This window comes from Artemia sp. Qi Xiang Cuo, chromosome 2, assembly GCF_049724085.1.
Source record: "Artemia sp. Qi Xiang Cuo chromosome 2, ASM4972408v1, whole genome shotgun sequence".
Classification (NCBI taxonomy): Eukaryota; Metazoa; Arthropoda; class Branchiopoda; order Anostraca; family Artemiidae; genus Artemia; species Artemia sp. Qi Xiang Cuo.
This window is the reverse complement of record NC_142795.1, coordinates 96,092,982-96,117,256: the sequence shown is the minus strand read 5'-3', so window position 1 is coordinate 96,117,256 and position 24,275 is coordinate 96,092,982. Positions and strand designations below refer to the sequence as shown.

The following is a 24,275-nucleotide window of genomic DNA, read 5'->3' as shown; positions in this document are numbered from 1 at the left end:
TGCATTAACAGGAAGGTGGTATTGAATTCACGCCACATTTTCTTAGTCAATTACTATTGCTTATTTGACACCTCGTGACTTAAAACAAAAGAATAACGAACATATATACTTCCTTTAAACGAACAAATGTGTATTTTTCTAAAACACGTTTTTGTTAGAATTATAGACTTTTTTAGTATTTTCCCCGGTTTTGCTGCATCGAACCTAACCTGACGCCAAGACATCAAGAAGAAGTTTACAATGTCAGCGATTAGAATACAAGCGACAATTAGAATCGATAAATCAAAACGCTAGACTCATCTCTAAATGCTCAATGTAAATGTTCAATTATATCCGTCAAAAATCTCTCTAGTTCAACTCAACTATACTTACAGAGGGTGTTCAACAAGACAAACTGTTCAGCTTGATAGATCAGCTCAAAGAAAAAATCACCGAGTGACGTAATGACGCCAATTTCTAGTTAACAAGAAACTGAACCAGCAGTAGTAATCTATCTATATATTTGAGCAGTGCTTGCGTAATTTGTCTTATCTCTAGCATGTACATGAATATACAGCGTGGTTTCACGTGGACATTGCAAAAAAGCGACCAATCCTTTACCTATAAAGTGACCAAACACGTTTTGAAACTATAGTCAAGGTTGTATAAGATTTGGACGGTACAAGAAACGGGACAAGAAAACCTAGGCCTGAGGCACTACAGTTACACGTGGACATTTTAAAAAAGCTGGCAAACCTATAAGGTGGTCAAACAAAAAGGGTTTAGCATTTGCGAATTGGATCGTATGAAGGTGGAGAAAAAAAAGGGGGTTTAGCATTTGCTAATTGGACTGTCAGAACGATCTTATTTGAATAATAGGTGAAAAAACAGAGCTAGATAATATTTGCGAATTGGATCGAATAAAGGTGGAGAAAAAAAAGAGTTAAACTGAGTAGCAGTTAAGGTAACCCAGAAGGGCTTGTTAACTCAGGCAATTTATTATTAATTTGAGACAACATCAATCAATGAAAATGATTAACGATGATAGAATGACATTGTGAGTTGACCTAGCTTTACCTCACCGATGTGTTCTGTATAATACAAAAGTGGTGTTTGAGCTGTGTTGTCGGTTTAAAATCGTGATTGTATCCATACTACGCTAAAAAGATGATACTAAGAGAGATGTAGAAGGCAAGAAGAGAATTATAATAATAAATAGGTTTAGCTATTAGATGGGCTTTGTAAAATACAATCGCTAGGTGGCCGGCGGTGGGATATCATAAAGTAATTATCGTACTATACTGTGGGCCGAGTTGCTAGCGAAAAACCCGTCTGGATGACTTGAAATAATTTTTTAACAAGAAATCTTTGAAAAAATATTTTTGGGGGATGGGGCGATGGCAGCCGGATGTCATAAAGTAGTTATAGTGTGATAGTTTGGGGGCGTATTGCTTACAAAAACTCAAGTGGATGACTTGGAAATAAAATTTTTAACGAGAAATGGAAAAAACAGAGCTGGATAACATTCGTGAATTGGATCGTATGAAGGTGGAGAACAAAAAAAGAGTTAAAGGATGGGCGGTTTGCTATTTTGGACTTTTCTGAGATAGGTTTTTTAGTATTTCGTAGGTCTGTGTTGTCTGAAACTTATTATATGGGATGTGTAGTTTGCTATTTTCGACTTTGTTGAGCTAGGTTTCTTAGTATTTCGTAGGTGTGTGTTGTCTGAAACTCATGACTTGAGATATGTAATTTGCTATTTCCGGCTTTTATGAGCTAGGTCTCCTAGTATTTCGTAGGTGTATGTTGTCTGAAACTTATGATTTGGGGTATGTAAATTACTATTTCGGACTTTTCTGAACTAAGGTTTCTTAGTATTTCGTAGGTGTGTGTTGTCTGAAACTTATAATTTGGGGTGGGTAGTTTGCTATTTCTGGCTTTTCAGAGCTAGATTTCTTAGTCTATCATAGGTGTGAGTTGTCTGAAACCTACAATTAGGGGTGGGTAGTTTGCTACTTCTGGCTTTTCAGAGCTAGGTTTCTTAGTCACTCATAGGTGTGTATTGTCTGAAACCTACAATTTGGGATGGGTAGTTTGATATTTATGGCTTTTATGAGATAGGTATCATAGTATTTCGTAGGTGTGTGTTGTCTGAAACTTATGATTTAGGCTATTTAAATTACTATTTCGGGCTTTCTGAACTAAGGTTTCTTAGTATTTCGTAGGTGTGTGTTATCTGAAACTTATGAGTTGGGGTGTGTAATTTGCTATTTCCGACTTTTCTTAGCCAGATTTCTTAGTATTTCGTAGGTGTGTGTTGTCTGAAACCTGTGATTTGGCATCTTTAGTTTGCAATATCCTGCTTTTCTGAGCTAGGTTTCATAGCCTTTTATAGGTGTGTGTTGTCTGAAACCTATGATTTGGGATGCTATTTGGGCTTTTCAGAGCTAGGTTTCTTAGTGTCTCATAAGTGTGTGTTGTCTGAAACCTACAATTTGGGATGGGTAGTTGGCTATTTCTTGCTTTTCAGAGCTAGGTTTCCTACTCTCTCATAGGTGTGTGTTGTCTGACACCTATAATTTGGGGTGTGTAGTTTGCTATTTCTGGCTTTTATGAGCTAGGTCTCCTAGTATTTCGTAGGTGTGTATTGTTTGAAACTTATGATTTGTGGTATGTAAATTACTATTTTGAGCTTTTCTGAGCTAGATTTCTTAGTCTTTCGCTGGTGTGTATTGTCTGAATCTTATGATTTGGGATGTGTTGTTTGCTATTTTTGACCCTGCTGAGTTAGACTTCTTAGCCATTCATAGGTGTGTGTTGTCTGAAACTTATAATTTGGGGTGTGTAGTTTGCTATTTTTGACTTCGCTGAACTAGATTTCTTAGTATTTCGGAGGTGTGTGTTGTCTGAAACTGATGATTTGGGTTGTGTAATTTGCTATTTCCGGCTTTTATGAGCTAGGTCTCCTAGTATTTAGTAGGTGTGTGTTATCTGAAACTTATGATTTTGGGTATGTAAATTACTATTTCGGGCTTTTCTGAGCTATGGTTTCTTAGTATTTCGTAGGTGCGTGTTGTCTAAAACTTATGATTTGGGGTGCGTAATTTGCTATTTTTGACTTTGCTGAGCTAGGTTTCTTAGTATTTCGTAGGTGTGCGTTGTCTGAAACTTATGATTTGAGATGTGTAATTTGCTATTTCCGGCTTTTATGAGCTAGGTCTCCTAGTATTTCGTAGGTGAGTGTTATCTGAAACTTATGATTTGGGGTATGTAAATTACTATTTCGGGCTTTTCTGAGCTAAGGTTTCTTAGTATTTTTTAGGTGTGTGTTGTCTGAAACTTAGGATTTGGGGTGTGTAATTTGCTATTTCCGACTTTTCTTAGCCAGATTAATTAGTATTTCGTAGGTGTGTGTTGTCTGAAACTTATGATTTGGGATGGTTAATTTGCTATTTCCGGCATTTATTAACTAGGTTTCTTAGTCTTTCGTAGGTATGTGTTGTCTGAAACCTATAAAAATAAACTATTTCCGGAAAATCTGAGCTAATAAGGGTTTTTGACCGTAAACTCTAGTTTTGTGTAAGAAAATTACGATAAATATATTTCGTTGACTCATAGGTGAAACTTAAGTCCAGTAATGGATAGAAAAATAAACTATTTCTATGAAATATGAGCTAATAAGGGTTTTTCACCGTATACTCTAGTTTTTGTAAGAAAATTAAGGAAAATACAAATTTATTATCAAATCTGAAACTTAAGTCTGGTTCGGGATCGAAAAATAAAACTAATACCGTAAAATCCGAGGTATTAAGGGTTTTGACACTAAACTCTAGTTTTTTGTAAGAAAATTATGGAAAATACAATTCTCTTGTTCAAATGTGAAACTTAAGTCTATTTTTGGATCGAAAAATAAAACTATTTCCGTAAAATCTGAGCTAATAAGGGTTCTTGACCGTAAACTCGTTTTTTGTAATAATTCTCTGGTTCAAATGTGAAACTTAAGTCCATTTTGGACCGAAAAATAAAACTATTTCCGTAACATCTAAGCTAATAAGGGTTTTTGACCGTAAACTCTAGCTTTTTGTAAGAAAATTATGGAAAATACAATTCGTTGGCTCATAGGTGAAACTTAAGTCCAGTTATGGATCGAAAAATAAACTATTTCTATAAAATCTGAGCTAATAAGGGTTTTTGACCGTAAACTCTAGTTTTTTTGTAAGAAAATTATGGAAAAATACAATTCTCTGGTTCAAATATGCTTACGGTTATAACAATTGTACTCTGATTGGTCAGAGACACGATGTGGCTTTCCCACTGGTATTCTATGTCCGGTTATCGACACTACCTAGTCTATTGCATGTATTAAATCAGTATTTTTTACGCAGTGGAACGATAAACCCATAAGTCATATCTTTAAAAAAAAGTGAAGATGGAGCATTTTAATAAAGTGTGTTCACATAACAAGGTTATTGCAGCATTGAATGCCGACAAGGAGAAGTATTTAAACTATGAAACAAGTACAAGTGGTAACACTATTGGAAATGTATGCATGCATTGTCATGACAGTAAGGAATTAAATTTCTTTGGAATACCGAAAAAATTCAACTATTATGTTGGTGGTTATGCGAGATTGAGATCTCCATAAATGATTGCACTCAAAGAGAATGCCAACATAAAAATAATCGTTGATGATAGAGGACAACTCCTTGCTACTGTTGCAGGTAACACATTACCTACTGATACAACCAATCGTCAGCTTTCGGGTATTAGCATTCAACAGAAGGTCACTAAAAGGAAGGCCTACTCTTCTACTAATTTCGTAAACCATATCTTGTCTACGTGCCGAAACTGTTACCTGTGTAAAACTAATGTGATAATAGACAGTGAAATTGCCAGAAAAATAAAAAGGGCATTGTCCGAAAATATCACTATGGAATATAAAGATGAATCGATAAAAAATAAAGCACCAGCAAACGTTACTGCCATTGATCCAACAATCAATGAACCAAATAATACCAAAGACGAAAAGCATATTGAGCCTGTTGATGACACCAGTAAAAATTGTGTATGACTCAAAATGGAATAATGATTATTCTACTGATTACGAACTAAGAGAAGACAATAACTACAATATCAAGAGAGAACATGGTGAACCATTTTATGGAACAGATTCAAAATGTCCAAAGTTAATCATTGATATTTAATAATGTATCATAATATATTTTTGTATTAATATTCTACATAGCATTATTTCATTAAAAATATTACATTGTTATGTGTTCATTATTTTTTGAGTAAACTAGCATATCAAACGTTTAGAATGTCTATTAAAACATCGGAGATGTAAGAAAAGCAATTTGCATACATCTATTGTCAGACACATGGGATAACATTGACAAAATCTAGGTATCAGAATGATTAAATTCTTTATCAACATCCATTGTTGGATATGTCCTTATGTCATTAGGAAAAAATTGTAAGTAAGTAAGTAAGTAAGTAAGTAAGTAAGTAACAAACTCTTTCTTGAATTCACCTCTTGGATACACAATACAGAAATTTTATTCAGGAAATTATGATAAAAATTGAACAAATTCTTTATTAACATTCATTACGTAACCTCGTCTAGATTAACCTTAAAAAATGAAATAAAGCTATGTCAACTTTGCATATTTTATTCAAAAAATCCGACAAAAGACGTTGAAAAAGAATTTATCCACTCTGATATTTAGATTTCGATAATTACAAATGTTGTAACAGATAAAAGATGTTGATAAAAAATCATTCTGACACTTAGATTTTGTCAATTTTATCGAATATTTTATCCTATGTATCCGAGAAAAGGATGCTGATATAGAATTTACTCCCTCTGATACTTAGATTTTGTCAATTTTATCCAACATATCCGATGAAGGATGTTGTTAAAGCATATATTCATTCTGAAATTTAGATTTTGTCAATTTTATTTGATGTATCTGACAAAGAATGTTGATAAAAAAAATTATTCACTCTGACACTTGGATTCTGTCAATTGCATCCGATGTATCTGACAAAAGATGTTGATAAATACAATTTATTCACTCTAACACTTAGATTTTGTTAACTTTTTCCTATGTATCCGAGAAATGGATGTTGATATAGAATATAATCACTCTTATACTTAGATTTTGTGAAATTGCTGTATTGTCTGTCTAGGAAGCGACTTCAATCGATAATTAATGTTATTAAAGAATTTGTTCAATTTTTTTTTCATAATTTCCAGAACTAAATTTCTGTATTGTGTATCCAAGAGCTGAGTTCAAGAAAGAGTTTGTTACTTAATTACTTACTATTTTTTCATAATGACATAATGACATATCCAACAATGGATGTTGATAAAGAATTTATTCATTCTGATACCTAGATTTTGTCAATGTTATCCCATGTGTCTGACAATAGATGTATGCAAATTTCTTTTCTTACATCTCAGATGTTTAAATTGACATTCTAAATGTTCGATATGCTAGCTTACTCTAAAAATAATGAACACATTACAATGTAATATTTTTAATGAAATAATGTTATGTAGAATATTAATACAAAAATATATTATGATACATTATTAATATCAATGATTAACTTTAGACATTTTGAATCTGTTCCATAAAATAGTTCACCATGTTCTCTCTTGATATTGTAGTTATTGTCTTCTCTTGGTTCGTAATCAGTAGAATTATCATTATTCCATTTTGAGTCATACATAATTTTTACTGGTGTCTCATCGACAGGCTCAATATGCTTTTCGTCCTTAGTATTATTTGGTTCATTGATTGTTTGATCAATGACAGTAACGTTTGCTGGTGCTTTGTTGTTCATCGATTCATCTTTATATTTCATAGTGATATTTTCTGACAAAGCCCTTTTTATTTTTCTGGCAATTTCACTGTCTATTATCACATTATTTTTACACAGGTAAAAGTTTCGGCACGTAGACAAGATATGGTTTACGATATTAGTAGAAGAGTAGGCCTTTCTTTTATTGACCTTTCGTTGCATGCTAATACCCGAAAGCTGACGATTGGATGTATCAGTAGGTAATGTGTTACCTGCAACAGTAGCAAGGAGTTGTCCTCTATCATCAATGATTATTTTTATGTTGGCATTCTCTTTGAGTGCAATCATCTCTGGAGATCTCAATCTAGCATAACAACCAACATGATAGTTGAATTTTTTCGGTATTCCAAAGAAATTTAATTCCTTACTGTCTTGACAATGCATGCATACATTTCCAATAGTGCTACCACTTGTACTTGTTTAATAGTTTAAATACTTCTCCTTGTCGGCATTGAATGCTCCAATAACCTTGTTATGTGAACACACTTTATTAAAATGCTCCATCTTCACTTTTTTTTTTAAAGATATGACTTTTGTTTTTATCGTTCCACTGCGTAAGAAATACTGATTTAATACATGCAATAGACTAGTTTGTTTCGATAAACGGAGATAATATACCAGTGGGAAAGCCACATCGTGTCTCTGACCAATCATAGAGTACAATTGTTAGAGCCGTAAGCATATTTGAACCAGAGAATTGTATTTTCCATAATTTTCTTACAAAAAATTAGAGTTTACGGTCAAAAACCCTTATTAGCTCAGATTTTATAGAAACAGTTTATTTTTCGATCCATAACTGGACTTAAGTTTCACCTATGAGCCAACGAATTGTATTTTCCATAATTTTCTTACAAAAAACTAGAGTTTACAGTAAAAAACCCTTATTAGCTTAGATTTTACGGAAAAAGTTTTATTTTTCGATCCATAACTGGACTTAAGTTTCACCTATGAGCCAACAAATTGTATTTTAAATAATTTTCTTACAAAAAACTAGAGTTTACGGTCGAAAACCCTTATTAGCTCAGATTTTACGGAAATAGTTTTATTCTTCGGTCCAAAATGGACTTGAGTTTCACATTTGAACCAGAGAATTGTATTTTCCATAATTTTCTTACAAAAAACTAGAGTTTACGGTCAAGAACCCTTATTAGCTCAGATTTTACGGAAATAGTTTTATTTTGCGATCCAAAATTAGACTTAAGTTTCACATTTGAACAAGAGAATTGTATTTTCCATAATTTTCTTACAAAAAACTAGAGTTAACGGTCAAAAACCCTTATTAGCTCAGATTTTAGGGAAATCGTTTTATTTTTCGATCCAAAAATAGACTTAAGTTTCACATTTGAATCAGAGAATTGTATTTTCCATAATTTTCTTACAAAAAACTAGAGTTTCCGGTCAAAAACACTTATTAGCTCAGATTTTACAGAAATAGTTCATTTTTCAATCCATAACTGGACTTAAGTTTCACCTATGAGCCAACGAATTGTATTTTCCATAACGTTCTTACACAAAACTAGAGTCTACAGTCAAAAACACTTATTAGCTCAGATTTTACGAAAATAGTTTATTTTATAGGTTTCAGATAACATATACCTACAAAAGACTAAGAAACCTAGCTCGTAAAAGCCAGAAATAGCAAAATAACCATCCCAAATCATAAGTTTCAGGCAACCCACACCTACGAAATACTAAGAAATCTGGCTATGAAAAGTCGGAAATAGCAAATTACACACCCCAAATCATAAGTTTCAGAACACACACCTACAAAATACTAAGAAACCCTGGCTCAGTTAAGCCCGAAATAGTAATTTACATACCCCAAATCATAAGTTTCAGACAACACACACCTACGAAATACTATGACAACTAGCTAATAAAAGCAGGAAATTGTAAATTACACATCTAAAACCATAAGTTTCAGACAACACACACTTACGAAATACTAAGAAACCTAGCTCAGCAAAGTCAAAAATAGTAAATTACACACCCCAAATCATAAGTTTCAGACAACACACACCTACCAAATACTAAGAAACCTTAGCTCAGAAAAGCCCGAAATAGTACTTTACATACCCCAAATCATAACTTTCCGACAACCGACACCTAAGAAATACTAGGAGACCTAGTTCAGAAAAGCTCGAAAAAGCAATTTACATATTTAAAATCTCAGGTTTCAGACAACACACACCTACGACATACTAGGAAACCTAGCTCAGCAAAGTCAAAAATAGCAAACTACACGTCCCAAATCATAAGTTTCAGACAACACACACCTATGAAAGGCTAAGAAATCTAACTCATCAAAGTCAAAAATAGCAAACTACACATCCCAAATCATAAGTTTCAGACAACACACACCAACGAAAGACTAAGAAATCTAGCTCAGAAAAGCCCAAAATAGTAATTTACATACCCCAAATCATAGGTTTCAGACAACACACACCTACGAAATACTAGGAGACCTATCTCATAAAAGCCAGAAATAGACAACTACCCACCCCAAATTGTAGGTTTCAGACAACACACACCTATGAGAGAGTAAGAAACCTAGCTCTGAAAAGCCAGAAATAGCAAACTACCCACTCCAAATTGTAGGTTTCAGGCAACACACACCTATGATACACTAAGATACCTAGCTCTGAAAAACCCAAATAGCATTCCAAATCATAGGTTTCAGATAACATACACCTACAAAATGCTATGAAACCTAGCTCAGAAAAGCAGGATATTGCAAACTAAAGGTCCCAAATCATAGGTTTCAGACAAAACACACCTACGAAATACTAGGAAATCTGGCTAAGAAAAGTCGGAAATAGTAAATTACACACCCCAAATCATAAGTTTCAGACAACACACACCTACGAAATTTACTAAGAAACCTTAGTTCAGAAAGCCCGAAATAGTAATTAACTTACCCCAATTCATAAGTTTCAGACAATCCAAACCTACTAAATACTAGGAAACCTATCTCATAAAAGCCATAAATAGCAAACTACCCATCCCGAATTGTAGGTTTCAGACAGCATACACCTATGAGACACTAAAAAACCTAGCTCTGAAAAAACAGAAATAGCCAACTACCCATCCCAAATTGTAGGTTTCAGACAACACACACTTATGAGACACTAAGAAACCTAGCTCTGATAAACCCAAATAGCATCCCAAATCATAGGTTTCAGACAACAAACACCTACAAAGGCTATGAAACCTAGCTCAGAAAAGCAGGATATAGCAAACTAAAGATTCAAAATCATATGTTTCACATAACACACACCTACGAAAGACTAAGAAATCTGGCTAAGAAAAGTCGGAAATAGCAAATTACACAACCCAAATCATAAGTTTCAGACAACACACACCTACTAAATTTACCAAGAAACCTTAGCTCAGAAAAGCCCTAAATAGAACTTTACATAGCCCAACTCATAACTTTCAGACAACACACACCTACGAAATACTAGGACACCTAGCTCATAAATGCCAGAAATAGCAAATTACACATCTAAAATCATATGTTTCAGACAACACAAACCTACGATATACTAAGAAACCTAGCTCAGCAAAGTCAAAAATAGCAAACTACACATCCCAAATCATAAGTTTCAGACAACACAGACCTACGAAATACTAAAAAACCTAGCTCAGAAAAGTCCAAAATAGCAAACCGTCCATCCTTTAACTCTTTTTTTTCTCCACCTTCATACGATCCAATTCGCGAATGTTATCCAGCTCTGTTTTTTCCATTTCTCGTTAAAAATTTTATTTCCAAGTCATCCACTTGAGTTTTTGCAAGCAATACGCCCCAAAACTATCACACTATAACTACTCTATGACATCCGGCTGCCATCGCCCCATCCCCCCAAAATATTTTTTCAGAGATTTCTTGTAAAAAATTTTTATTTCAAGTCATCCAGACGGGTTTGCTGCTAGCAAATCAATCTACAGTATAGCACTATAAGTACTCTAAGATATTCCGCCCCCATAACCCCACCACTTGTTTATTATACAAAACACATCGAAGAAGTAAAATTATCTGTTATTAAAATTCTTTTCTTGCCATCTACATCTCTCTTAGTATCAACTTTTTAGTATAGTATAACGTTAAACTCTATTTTAAATTGACAACACAGCTCAAACACCACTTATGTATTATACAGAACACATCGGTGAGGTAAAGCTAGGTCAACTCACAATGTCATTCTATCATCATTAACCATTTTCATTGATTGATGTTGTCTTAAATTAAAAATAAATTGCATGAGTTAACAAGCCCTTCTGGGTTACCTTAACTGCTAATCAGTTTAACTCTTTTTTTCTCCACCATCATACGATCCATTTCGCAAATGTTATCCATCTCTGTTTTTTCCCAATTGTTCAAGTAAGATCATTCGTACAGTCCAATTCGCAAATGCTAAACCCCCTTTTTTTTCTCCACTTTCATACGATCCAATTTGCAAATGCTAAACCCTTTTTGTTTGACCACCTTATAGGTTTGCCAGCTTTTTTTAAATTTCCACGTGTAACTGTAGTGCCTCAGGCCTAGGTTTTCTTGTCCAGTTTCTTGTACCGTCCAAATCTTATACAACCTTGACTATAGTTTCAAAACGTGTTTGGTCACTTTATAGGTAAAGGATTGGTCGCTTTTTTGCAATGTCCACGTATAACCACGCTGTATATTCATGTACATGCTAGAGATAAGACAAATTACGCAAGCACTGCTCAAATATATAGATAGATTACTAATACCAGCTTCCCTTTCTTGTAAAGAGTTACTTTAGACTTACATGACTAATTGTTTTTAGCTGAAAAATGAATTTGATTTTTCAACAGCACCGATAATCAGAGTGTAGTCCGTTAAGGGTTTCTTATCAAGTCCTCTTCTTTTTTTTCTTTTCTTATTTTTATGTTTGTGTTTTTTTTTGCCGCAACTTGGCCTTACAAAGGATACTTTTATGTAAATTCCATTCAATAAGTTTAGTAATACTAAATCGTAATGTACTTTATGATAAATATTTAAGAATAACATCACTATAATTTTGTCTTATTCCGTAGATTAAACAAGGATCCTTACATCAAAGTTTTAATGGGGTATGAGGGCAAAAAATCATAAAAGCTAATATTAACTCACCTGCGTACGGTTCCCATAATGAGATGAAGTTTTCACTTGGGGAAAATTTTGCCCCAGCAATTCGTCCCAAGGGCAGATCAAGTACGATCTTCCAATCAGATATATTGCAAATTTTGACACTAAAAACAAAAGTAAATGAAGTATGTTCGCTGCAGGTATATGAACTTCATTGTTTGCGTAGGCTCCCAGCCTGATGAGATTTTTTCCAACACTAAATATGCACCTTGTGAAATAAAGTGTTTCTGGACTCCATACTTACCCACTGCCCTAGAGATAGAATTATCCGTCCATACCTCAGACAGGCTTGACAGGCCTGTCAGAGAAACACCTTTCCAATCATCAGAAACAGAGCCTCTTAAATGAAAAAAAAGCTTTCGTGTATTTATACGAGGACTACGACTACTACTACTAACAACTTACTTCAGCAGCAAGCCACGTCAGCTCGACACGGATGAGCTCACACATGACGTTCCTCCACCCCAATTTACTAAAAGCTTTTGTAGCAATAAAAGCTTTCTGGCCGTTCTGATAACGGTAATGAAGATTGATCGCGTCAAGTCTAAAATTATACCTTAAACTGTGAACTTACACTTTATAGATACTCTGATAGCGCCGCTTATAGCGCTAAAGATTGTGTCAACTAGGCTAGCGCCGCCCTCAATTAATGGGAGAAAATTGAATATGTAGACATACAAATGTGGCCTCTTTTTTTCTCGAGCTATCTGGAGATTCGATTCCCTGGGAGCGTTTACCTTGGAGACATGCAAACTAATTACCTATTATTAGACTAGATGCAGACATATAAAATGAAATACACAGATAAAAAAGGCAATAGATTTATTGAACTTACATACTTAGGTGCACAGCAATGGGTCACTTCAAATGACAATAACGGTGACAACGATGGAAGAATATAAGAATTTTGTCTGAGTGGTTTTGACTCTGATTTACCAATAATCCCCAAAAGCACTTCTACCCCACTACCAAACATAGCTCTTCAGTCCTGCGCCGTGAGAACTGGCTCACCATTGGCCTGAGTGGACCAAGGATGTGATTTTACTCATGGTACATATTACCCTTCCCAACAATTATGTATCATGATTAAAATGCGATTTATTTAAAATACCAAAATAAAGTTCCTTCTTTCTAAAGATAATTCCGATTTCCTATAATTAAATTAAACCTAGTTTCAAAAATGAAGTCCTTAATCAGCAAAGAGAAAAAGTGCAGTCACCCCCAGACAAAGAACAGCACTATCCAGGCGTTAGATTTCGCTAAGAGTGAGTAATAAAAAATATGCTACGTACAATATTTCTAAGGAAGTTTAAACGATAGAAACCGTGTGAACGTCTAAATCATCAAAAATAGTTAAGAAAGATTATTGGACGACGGGTTCACATCCTTGGTCCACTCGGGCCAATGGTGAGCCAGTTCTCACGGCGCAGGACTGAAGAGCTATGTTTGATAGTGGGGTAGAAGTGCTTTTGGGGATTATTGGAAAGTCAGAGTCAAAACCACTCAGACAAAATGCTTTTATTCTTCCATCGTTGTCATCGTTATTGTCATTTTGAAGTGACCCATTGCTGTGCACCTAAGTATGTAAGTTCAATAAATCTATTGCCTTTTTTATCTGTGTTTATTTCATTTTATATGTCTGCATCTAGTCTAATAATAGGTAATTAGTTCGCATGTCTCCAAGGTAAACGCTCCCACGGAATCGGATCTCCAGATAGCTCGAGAAAAAAAGAGGCCACATTTATATGTCTACATATTCAATTTTCTCCCATTAATTGAGGGCGGCGCTAGCCTAGTTGACACAATCTCTAGCGCTATAAGCGGCGCTATCGGAGAACTTATGAAGTGTAAGTTCACAGTTTAAGGTATAATTTTAGACTTGACGCGATCATCCTTCATTACCGCTATCAGGACGGCCAGAAAGCTTTTATTGCTACAAATGGCACAGTCGGAAATTGGAGGAAAAATTGCGAACTAATTACGCTATAAACTTTGTAATTCGAATTTAATTATTATAGAGACATATAAGACATATACAGACATATAAGTAAAGTGATTAGGCCTATAACCGCTAGGCTACGACAGGAAACCCCTTATATCTCATAGGAGATAATAGCCTCCCCCAAAATAGGTTAAGTAAAAATAAATTTATTTTCAATTGATTTAATGACTTATTAATAGTGCAGAAGTTAGTCGCGAAAAATATAGAGATAGCAAAATCTATACCAGAGTACAATGGTCAATCAGATATTGACGAATTTAATATCCAATTGGTCCAGTTCGTACAACTAACAAAAACAGACGTTGCAGTGTTAAAATACATGCTCCTACTACGATTAAAAGGCCAGACCTTAACCTTTATAAAACAGATCGAACATACCATCGGCAATAACGCCAACTTGCCAATAAATACGGTTGATAACTTGTTAAAAGCATTCAAAGAGAGATTTATAGAAACCAGTCCCATAAATAAATTAAAACACGGAACAGTGAGCTTTGACTTTTCACATAACATAAGAGAATACCTTGATAATATACACATTTCTGTAGAGGCAAAATAAGGAAGTTGTTCGGGGCAACTGTATGAAAAAGTCATACTAAATACCTTTTTGCAAGGGCTACCCCAAAAACTATATAGGATGGTAATATCCAAAAATGTTCAGACGTTGGATCTTGCAGTTCAGGAGGTAGAGCGATTGATCAAAGTTGATACGATGGTCGCTAATCATAGTGTAGCAAAAAAAAATAGCCTAAGTGTTTCAAACGTGAACATAATCTTCAAGGGTGATCAGCCATCCCCCAATTTCTTTTCAAGGCATAACTCCCCAGTGCCACAAAGAACTAAAACGCAAGAACCCGCTAGGCAGAAAACAGTACGCTTTCAGCCTATCAAACAATCCTTTACGAAAATAACCCTACAATAATATGGTGCTATAATTGTAATCATGTTGGCCATATCGCGAGAGAGTGCCACTGCGTTCCCAATCGCATGCCAAGAATTGCTGTCGGTAATACGCAAAATTACGGCAACCATTTTTTCAGAAGAATAAATGTTAGCACCGGTCGTGCAATAGGCTATAGCCAGGGGGGATTGTGCCAATCAGTACCTTACAACACGTACCGACCAAATTTGTATAACCCTCCCCCCAACAGACAAATTAATTACCGATTTGAAAACCCAAATACTCGCCCAGGCCAATATAATGCGAGAATGAAATATAGAAATCACGAAAATTTGTCGATGAGAAATGAAAATTTTGCAAACCAACGGAATTGGCAGTCAGCGCCAGCAAGCGGCACTGACACGAGAAATCCACGTTACCATAATAATACATGGCGAAGACAGCCAGACGTAAATCAATTAAATATACCTACGAAAACTCATACGTCTTAATATCTGTTACAGGCACCAACACATGAAATAAATCCTCAGGAAACGTTTCAGGCCCCTCAGAAATATAAATTGGACCCAGAGGGTGCCCGGAATATTTAATAGGTCCAAGACAATATTAGTGCCGTCTTGTAGTGATATTAATAACAAGTTACCTATATTTAATGATTTTTGTGTAGAAAACGTTTACTTTAAGGCTTTAGTTGACAGCGGAGCTACAGTAAACATTATAAGCTCATGCATATTTAATATGTTGCCTCTGAATATTAGGCAACAGAGGAACCCTAATAATCCCAATTTAAGTAGTGTGACAGGCCATAAATTGGACGCAAAAGGTTCAATTTGCCTAAGCGTAAAAAGAGACAATAGGACCTTTATGACAACTTTTATAATATGCGATAACTTTCCTTGTGAGGCTTTTATAGGCGCAAATTTTCTAAAGTCTAATAGAATACTATTAGACGTAGCAAATGAGAGACTTATCTCCCAAGTTAAGACAGGGAACGAAATTTCTACCCTAAGAAGTCGTAACAGAGGTTACGAAGACAACATAACAGTAAACAGAATTTCTGGTGGTATAATGTCGCAGTATTTTGAACCTCATGTCTCGCAGACATGGCATAATTGGAAATTTGTTCAGTTACCCTGAAAGACATTGCAGAAATGAAGTAAATTTAAATAATAAAAGTATTGAATCTGCGAAAACAAAAATAGGAGATATGCGACAGTACAGGTCAAACGAAATTAAGAAAATAGCGGAATTATGGAAGAACATAGTAAAACCCAGCTCGGTTCCGCAAGATGCCGCAATGGCGCAGCATAGCGCCAGCATGAATCTAATAAACAATGAAAATAAAAAGAAATTCTACGGATTCACGATAAGAAAAACAAAGTCCCTCCGAAAACGATTCAAAAAATTCAAATGTCACGGATGATTGAGCCAGTGGTTAGCAAATCAGAAAGATGGGTTGGTGACCCCATCTGAAATACCCAAAAATCTGCAATGCGAGGAACAGATTATATCTTATTACAAAGGAGAAGGTTTTATTTGGGTAACCAATAAACATGAAAATTATACAATTAAAATTCAAAAAGGGACTTGTTTAACCCAAATCCAGGTTTTAACAGAGAATGATCTAAATGGATGTGGAAATTTTAAAAGAAACCTAGTTAACGGTATAAAAACTTCAAATAACAAATATCCTTTAACTAAATCGCAATTTTTAAACAAATTTAATATGGATCATATTACAGACTTGGAACTTAAGAAAAAATTATGCGAATTATTATGGAATTTTAAGGACGTATTCTCTACATCTGAGGATGACATCGGGCTGTTACAATTTTATGAACAATCAATTTTAACGACTGGTAATCCCGTAGCAAAACAGCCATATCGTGTGCCATATAAGCACAAAGAATGGTTAAAAAATAAAATTCATGAATTAGAAAAAAATGAAATTATACGTCCAAGTATAAGTCCGTATAGTGCACCAGTGATCTTAATACCAAAAAAAGAATGGTGATCTTAGACTCGGAGTAGATTATGGATCCCTCAAAAAACAAGTAGTTAGCGACCAATTTCCTCTACCAAGAATAGATGAAATTCTTGACTCAATTTCAAGCAAAAACTAAATTTTTACTTCTTTGGACCTTACCCAAGGCTACCACCAGGTGAAAATAACCGAAAAGGATGTCCATAAAACTGCATTTTCAGCATCCGAATATGGTTCTTATGAATACTTGAGAGTACCATTTGGGCTTAAAACAAGTTCAAGCGCACTATGTAGACCCCTACTGCACCTGTTAAGAGGATTAAAGAATATAATTCATTTTGTTGATGATGTTATATGCGTGGGAGAAAACACTGAACAACACTTAGCAACGTTAGCTAAGGTGTTCGAGAAGTTCAGACAAGGTAATTTAAAATGCCGGCCTGAGAAAGTAAATTTATTTCAACCTAAAATTAAATTTTTAGGAGTAGTAGTAACCCAAGGAGAGACATCCCCAGACCCTGATAAAATAAAATGTGTTGAAAACGTCCAGCCCCCCAAGATTATGAAAGAATTAAGGGGAATGTTAGGCCTTACTGGCTAATTTAGAAAATTCATATGGAATTATGCCCAAATTGCGAAACCTATCACGAAATTAACCAAAGGGAACTCCCAAAATGTTACCTGGTCCCAAGAAGCTCAAACTTCCCTAGACCAACTCAAAAAGGCGCTCACCTCTGAACCAATTTTATCGCTCCCTGATTTCGAAAACGGAAGATTTGAGGTTATAACTGATGGTAGTTCAAAAGGCATTGGCGCAAATTTTTCGCAAGTAATCCTGGTAGAAGACCCTTATCCTCTAGAGGGAACGCCTAAACAAAAAAAAATAGAAAAAGTTATATTCTATTCAAATAAGCCTTTATCAAAAGGTAAAATTTGTTATTCCGCAACAAACTTAGAATTATTATCTATCATCCACCACTTGCACAAACTTAGACATTATTTAATTGGTAGAAAGTTTATACTATGATCAGACCATAAGAGCTTGCAGTAACTGCGCACATTTAAAAACTCCATGGGCATTCTAGCTAGATGGATTATGAAAATCCAAGACCTAGATTACGAATTTGAACATTTAAAAGGTAAACAAAACGCAGCTTGTGAATTTCTGAGTAGATACCCAGAAAATATTCCGTCGGAAGCCGAAGAAAATGAAGTTAACGCTATCAATGCTAAGAGCAAACACAAATGTAAAAAAAACAAAGTCAAAGACACAGTAAAAGAAAATAAGATTAACTATAGTCCGTTGTCCTTTGAAAATATAAAAAGAAAGCAAAAACAGGACGAAATGTGTGTAGCCCTAATTGATTATTTTGTGAATGATGATGCGTTACCAGATAAATTCAAAGCTCTTAGAAAAGAGATAGATAATTTTTACTATGATCTTGATGAAGAAATACTATGTAGAATCGTGACTGCTGAGACAAATAGAAACCAAACCTCAATAATACCTGTGTTACCAAAAAACTTAATAGGGCCTGCCTTTGAATATTTTCATTCAGATACAGGTGGGCATATAGAAGTTATGAAACGTTCCATATGTTAAAACAGTATTTTTAAGTGCCGTCTGCAATGACAAAACTTAAAGAATTTGTAAGTACACGCGAAGAATGTAACTTATGAAAAATCCCCCAGCTTACCCTAATCCTCCAATGGGAAGGATCCCGGTAGCAAAGTACCCCTTCGATATTATCTCAGTTGACCTATACGGAACAAGTGGAGGCTTGCCTGTTTCTAGCAGAGGCCATACTTGTATTCTTTCGATTATAGATCATTTTTCCGGATTTACTTTTGCAAAAGAATTAAAAAATCAAGGTGCTTATGACACAAGTAATGCGTTTGAAAAATTAATTTTACAATTTGGCATTCCTAATAAAATTTTGAGTGACAACGGGAGCAATTTTGTTTCAAAAGTAACAAAAGACTTAATGAGTTTTCTTAATATAGAGAAAATGGTGACAGCGCCGTACCACCCACAAGCTAATGGTAAAATAGAAAACAGGCATCAAATATTTTCGAACGTATTAAGTATTTATACAAAAGACAACAGGAGCGACTGGGATAAATTCTTACCTTGTTTAACTAACGTAATCAACACTGCTTATTCCGAAACAACCAAAGACAATCCATTTTATTTACTTTTTGGTTGTGACTTTAGAATCCCGCTTAGTGAGATTATTGAATCTCAGCAGCATTATAATAGCTCGGAAGATTACAACCAAAAATTTATAAATAGGATGATTAAAACTTATAAATAGTTAGGCAAGAGTTGGAAAATTTTAAAATAAACCAAGAGCTAAGAAACCAACACAAAGTCAAGGGGAGTATAAGTTTCAAAGCGGGAGACTTCATTTACCTCAAGAACAAGGCACAAACGGAAGGAAAAAAACTTTCCAACAAGTATTCTGGACCGTACAGAATAGTCAAAAGTTACGATAACGATTATACTTTTAAAATGGAAAACCCCGATAGTGGAAGAACTTACAAGGCGCATGTTAGCCAAATAAAAAGAGCCAAATTTCCAGAGAGATGGGTATCACATCCTTCCTCTACCGATTCGTCAGATGCAGAAAATGAGCCCCCTAGGTCAAGATTGGCAGAGCTAAAACCCTTTAATTTCAAGCAAGACTACTTCGAGAATGACAGTGATGATGAGAATTTTGAAGAATTTTTAGCTATGAAAAATCTAGTTATCCCAGAAAAAAATCCCTAATACCAGTAAGAATAAACATGCCAAAAAGTACAAAAAGTTATTCATCGGCGAGCGCAGGAGATTTAGATTATACAATATCTCCAAAAACCCAATTTTTCCCCGATAGAATTTCAACCCCATGTCCCCCCAAAAGATTTCCAGACGATATGGTTTCCCCTGCAACCCCGATAGGCCCCTGTCATTGCAGGAAGAATTAAACAGAGCTGTGGAAACCCCCCGTATGACTGTAAAGAAAACTCCTCCCAAAGATTTAACTAAAACAAGCCTGTGAGAAGCCATGGATTTAATAAATTTTCCCATAAAAACGAGTCAAACTACATTGCCCGGGAATAAAACTCCAAAGGATGACCAGCAAGGTCAATATCATGATAAAACTGTGTCCAAGGTCAAACCTAAACAGTGGACTTCATGGAGGGAAACCCTAGTGCAAAAAAATGCCCCATCCCCCTGAGGACATAGCATTCAAACAATGGAGGAACCCCGAAAAAACTCTCGATTCCTCCCAAAGCTCTCAAGAATCATTAAAATCCCCCGATTTCAGAATTTAAGGCGAGGACGTAGGGAATAAACCTTTTACCTCCAAAGGAGTATAAAATTACGAAGAAAGGGCAGGTTATACCTCAAAATGTGCCACCTCTAAAAGTTCTACTCCAGATTTATCGGAAACAAGTTCCGTAGAGTCTGGCGGCGAATGAGACCATATAGTAACTAAAAAAAATAGGGAAATCAAAACCGACCTCAGCAGCCGCACACGGGAAACAAACTAAATTAAAAGGGCAATAATTTTTTAAAAAACGATACAAAATTTCCTACCTTATTTCTCAAGAAGTACCTATAGAGAAAAAACCGAAAGATACCAAGGATAAAATCATGAAACAGTCAGGCAGAACGGTTAAAAAACCTGACAGATGGAAATATCCCTAATTAATGTAAAGACAAATTTCAAATCCCTTATGGAAATCAACGTGTGATCGACCATAATAAATTTAAAAGTGTACAAGTAAAGTTAACCAAGTCAATATTAATGGAAAAAAATAACAATAATACAGTGATCTCAAAACATTGGTGATCAGAGAGAAAGCTGGGAACAGAAAATAACCAAAGGTGGGAAGCTAGTGGTCTACTGAGGATGACAACTGGCGTTGGACCATGTTTTGTGGGAAGCCTGGGGAGGAAACAAGGGTAAAACATCAGTACATTACACAGACACCGTGTTCATATTTTAGAGAAATTGAGTTTGACTAAATTCAGCTATATTTAATTTTTTTCAAACTGAATTGAATTTGATTAAAAGCAGATTGATTATAATAATTTCAGGTAAATCTAGTACAAATGGAGCATTCAGGTATTTGTTGCAAAGCTCAAATGTGATGCTTAAATTTTGAAATCATTTGATTGGTTGAAGTTTGCGTAAGAAAACCCTGTATACATCAAATGGTAACTAAGTATGACTCATTAGGGTTACACATTATAAGCTTTAGAATGTATAGAGGCAGTCCTAATGTATGGGCCACCAGTCAATATTAGGGGCAAAAATACTTTTAAACGGAGGGCTACAAAAAAATCCGATCCGAACTTTATCTATAGTTGGCTATTAGTACGTTTATATGTTGAATTTCACGGCAGATGTGGACTCATATCTCAATAATAATATGTAAAATTTTAAAGCCATTTGATCAGTTAATATATATGGACTGAAACCCTGTGTATGTCCAATGGCGACTAAGTAAAACCCACAAGGAATTCCCTGATAATGTGAAGGTGTTTTTCGCTTAACGGATTCTAATAACCCTTTAATATCATATTTATTTATTTAGTGCTGAAGAGCTTGCTCAAACAATAGCCTTCTAATAAGATATTGATGTCATTTCTTCATTACGCTTATGTTTTTTACCAAGCATCAACTGAAATCAACGCAGGCAAGCTTGGAAATCCTGCATCTAATTACCTTATTCGAAAAACGAATATGAGGCACCAATGTTGACTTGTAATTACGGAAAAATCCTGAGACTAAGAAGGCGAAAACCAAGAGAAGAACACGGGTAAACAGCTGAAATGCATAGGTTAAACCCAGAACCCAAATAGAACGTCTAAGACATGAAATAGGGAAGACATTAGAAAACGAGTGGGTATAGAGGTCTCCACTCGTCCTCTCTATGCCTTTTTCCCTCATTGTAGTGTCGTTTACGTAAAGCCGTGTGGACAATGTAGGCATGAAATATGTTGTAAAATTAGACCTCAAAATTAACCATGTAGCATAAACTCTGTTTAAATGATTATTTTAAATCTAATGTAAAATTAACTAAGTGTTGAAAGAAGTTAAAATAAGGTGTATGCAGTAGAGTATATTAGAAAGAATAATAAGAAACAACGCTTAAAATTCAAGAATTAATATTTTATAGAATCGTTAGGCTATAAGAACTTAGAAGAAACTTCTATGTATTGAATTTCCCAATGGGAATTACGTCGTTTTATTATAACCGAATTAATACGTGACTTATTTGTACTATAAATATTTACTTTAAAGAACATGTGATTCTGCCTCGTTATTTATATTACAGAAAGTGGATGGACACATTGGATATTGAGCATTACAATGAGTTGCCCAGCACAGATACAACCTAGTAGCATCTATTCTCATCATATCTCAACCAACGAAGAGTACTCACCATAGACTCCAGGAAATTTTCATCCCGGCTTCGTCCACAAGAGCAAAAGTTACCTTTGATCATTGTTTCTTCGACCATGAAACATATTACGTGTCAGGTAATACTATATTTGAATCTAAGTCTCCAGGGCCCTAATGAACTACATAATCATATAAATGCTAGAACCCCATCGGTCACTACAATATATAAATACATAGATATCGCCTTTGATACTCATTATGGACCCCAGAATCATTTTAATGTATAGTGATGATATTTGAAGTTAAATGATATTTAACGATATTTGAAATTAAATGATATTTAAAGACATATGAAGATATTCGAAGTTGAAGTTAAAGACAATTTGAAGTTTAATTCTGAGAATCCCATCGATCAGTACAAGATAAACGATATTTAACGATATTTGAAGTTAAATGACATTTGAAGATGTTTGAAGTTGAAGTTAAAGACAATATGTTAAAAGTCAGTATAATTTGATGACAACCCGTTCTAAATCCAAACTTCAATTACCCCGTGATTAACCTAGGAATCACCGCAAGGGTTAATCAAGGCAAGCCATGAGCGAACCATTTTATAAAAGGCACAAATGAACAATTCTGCGCGAGAATACATTCTCTATGTGCCCCAAAATATCCTAAAAATGATATGCTGAGAAGAAAATAAACGCACGCCCAGTGTTCGACCCCTTAATGGTAAGGCACCCTATGAACTATAAAAAAAAGCAGGTGAAAATGAACTCTGATAGCATATGCCAACACCTGTAGTGGGAATCATCATTTCCCAGTTGACAATTAGAGAAGACGTGTCGTGTGAACACAATCAGGCTCGAACTGTTCCATGAAGAAATCATAACGTAAATGCTTCAAAATTTTTGCCAAGACGAAAGGAGTGAAGGACAATAATTTGCATCAGAAGGATGGAGTACACTAAGACACTAAGGACTCGAAGGTGATGAAATAGATGTGAATTTATATATGTCACTTCCTAATAACTTTGATAACTCAAAAATCCCAATAGTGAAAGTGTTTTAATGTTATCAGTGAATATGGTAAATCCAATATTGTCTGTTATAAATCATTCATGTTTGTACCACTAGACGTTCAAGTAGAATTAGGTGTAGTATAATCATGTCATTCAATTAATGTTACGTAGATAGAATGTAGTATGTGATATAAACAACAAAATAAAAAAAAGCCTTGTAATAATTGAATTGAAAAGACTTTTTTATAGTAACTAGCCGAGGACCATGAATAATCTTAGTCCGGTAGATGAATTATAGATAGGGATGTAGAATAAAATAAGAAAAAGAATAGATAACATTTTAGCACTCCTGATTAAGCCATAACATAAATATAAAATAATTCCGTAGAAGAAATAGTTAATAAATGGCGAACATTTTAAAAGCCCAAAGGCGAGCAGTTACTAATGACGGGGCGCAATTAACTGATGGGAAGGGTAATATGTACCATGAGTAAAATACGATGTATTTAAAATACCAAAATAAAGTTCCTTCTTTTTAAAGATAATTCCGATTTCCTATATTTAAATTAAACCTAGTTTCAAAAATGAAGTCCTTAATCAGCAAAGAGAAAAAGTGCAGTCACCCCCAGACAAAGAACGGCACTATCCAGGCTTTAGATTTCGCTAAGAGAGTGAGTAATAAAAATTATGCTATGTACAATATTTCTAAGGACGTTTAAACGATAGAAGCCGTGTGAAAGTCTAAATCATCAAAAATAGTTCAGAAAGATTACTGGACGACGGATTCACATCCGTGGTCCACTCGGGCCAATGGTGAGCCAGTTCTCACGGCGCAGGACTGAAGAGCTTTGTTTGATAGTGGGGTAGAAGTGCTTTTTGAGATTATTGGAAAGTCAGAGTCAAAACCACTCAGACAAAATTCTTATATTCTTCCATCGTTGTCACCGTTATTGTCTTTTGAAGTGACCCATTG

At 34.8% G+C, this 24,275-nt stretch overlaps 1 protein-coding gene across 1 annotated transcript in view; it reads right to left on the bottom strand.

The window, feature by feature from the left end:
* Positions 1 to 24,275, bottom strand: part of eIF2A (eukaryotic translation initiation factor 2A) — a 143,227-nt gene that overhangs the window by 55,772 nt on the left and 63,180 nt on the right. Inside the window, exon 3 of the mRNA XM_089104712.1 lies at positions 11,981 to 12,099. Within this exon, the coding sequence (XP_088960838.1) occupies positions 11,981 to 12,099 (119 nt within the window). The remainder of the gene's footprint in view (positions 1 to 11,980; positions 12,100 to 24,275) is intronic.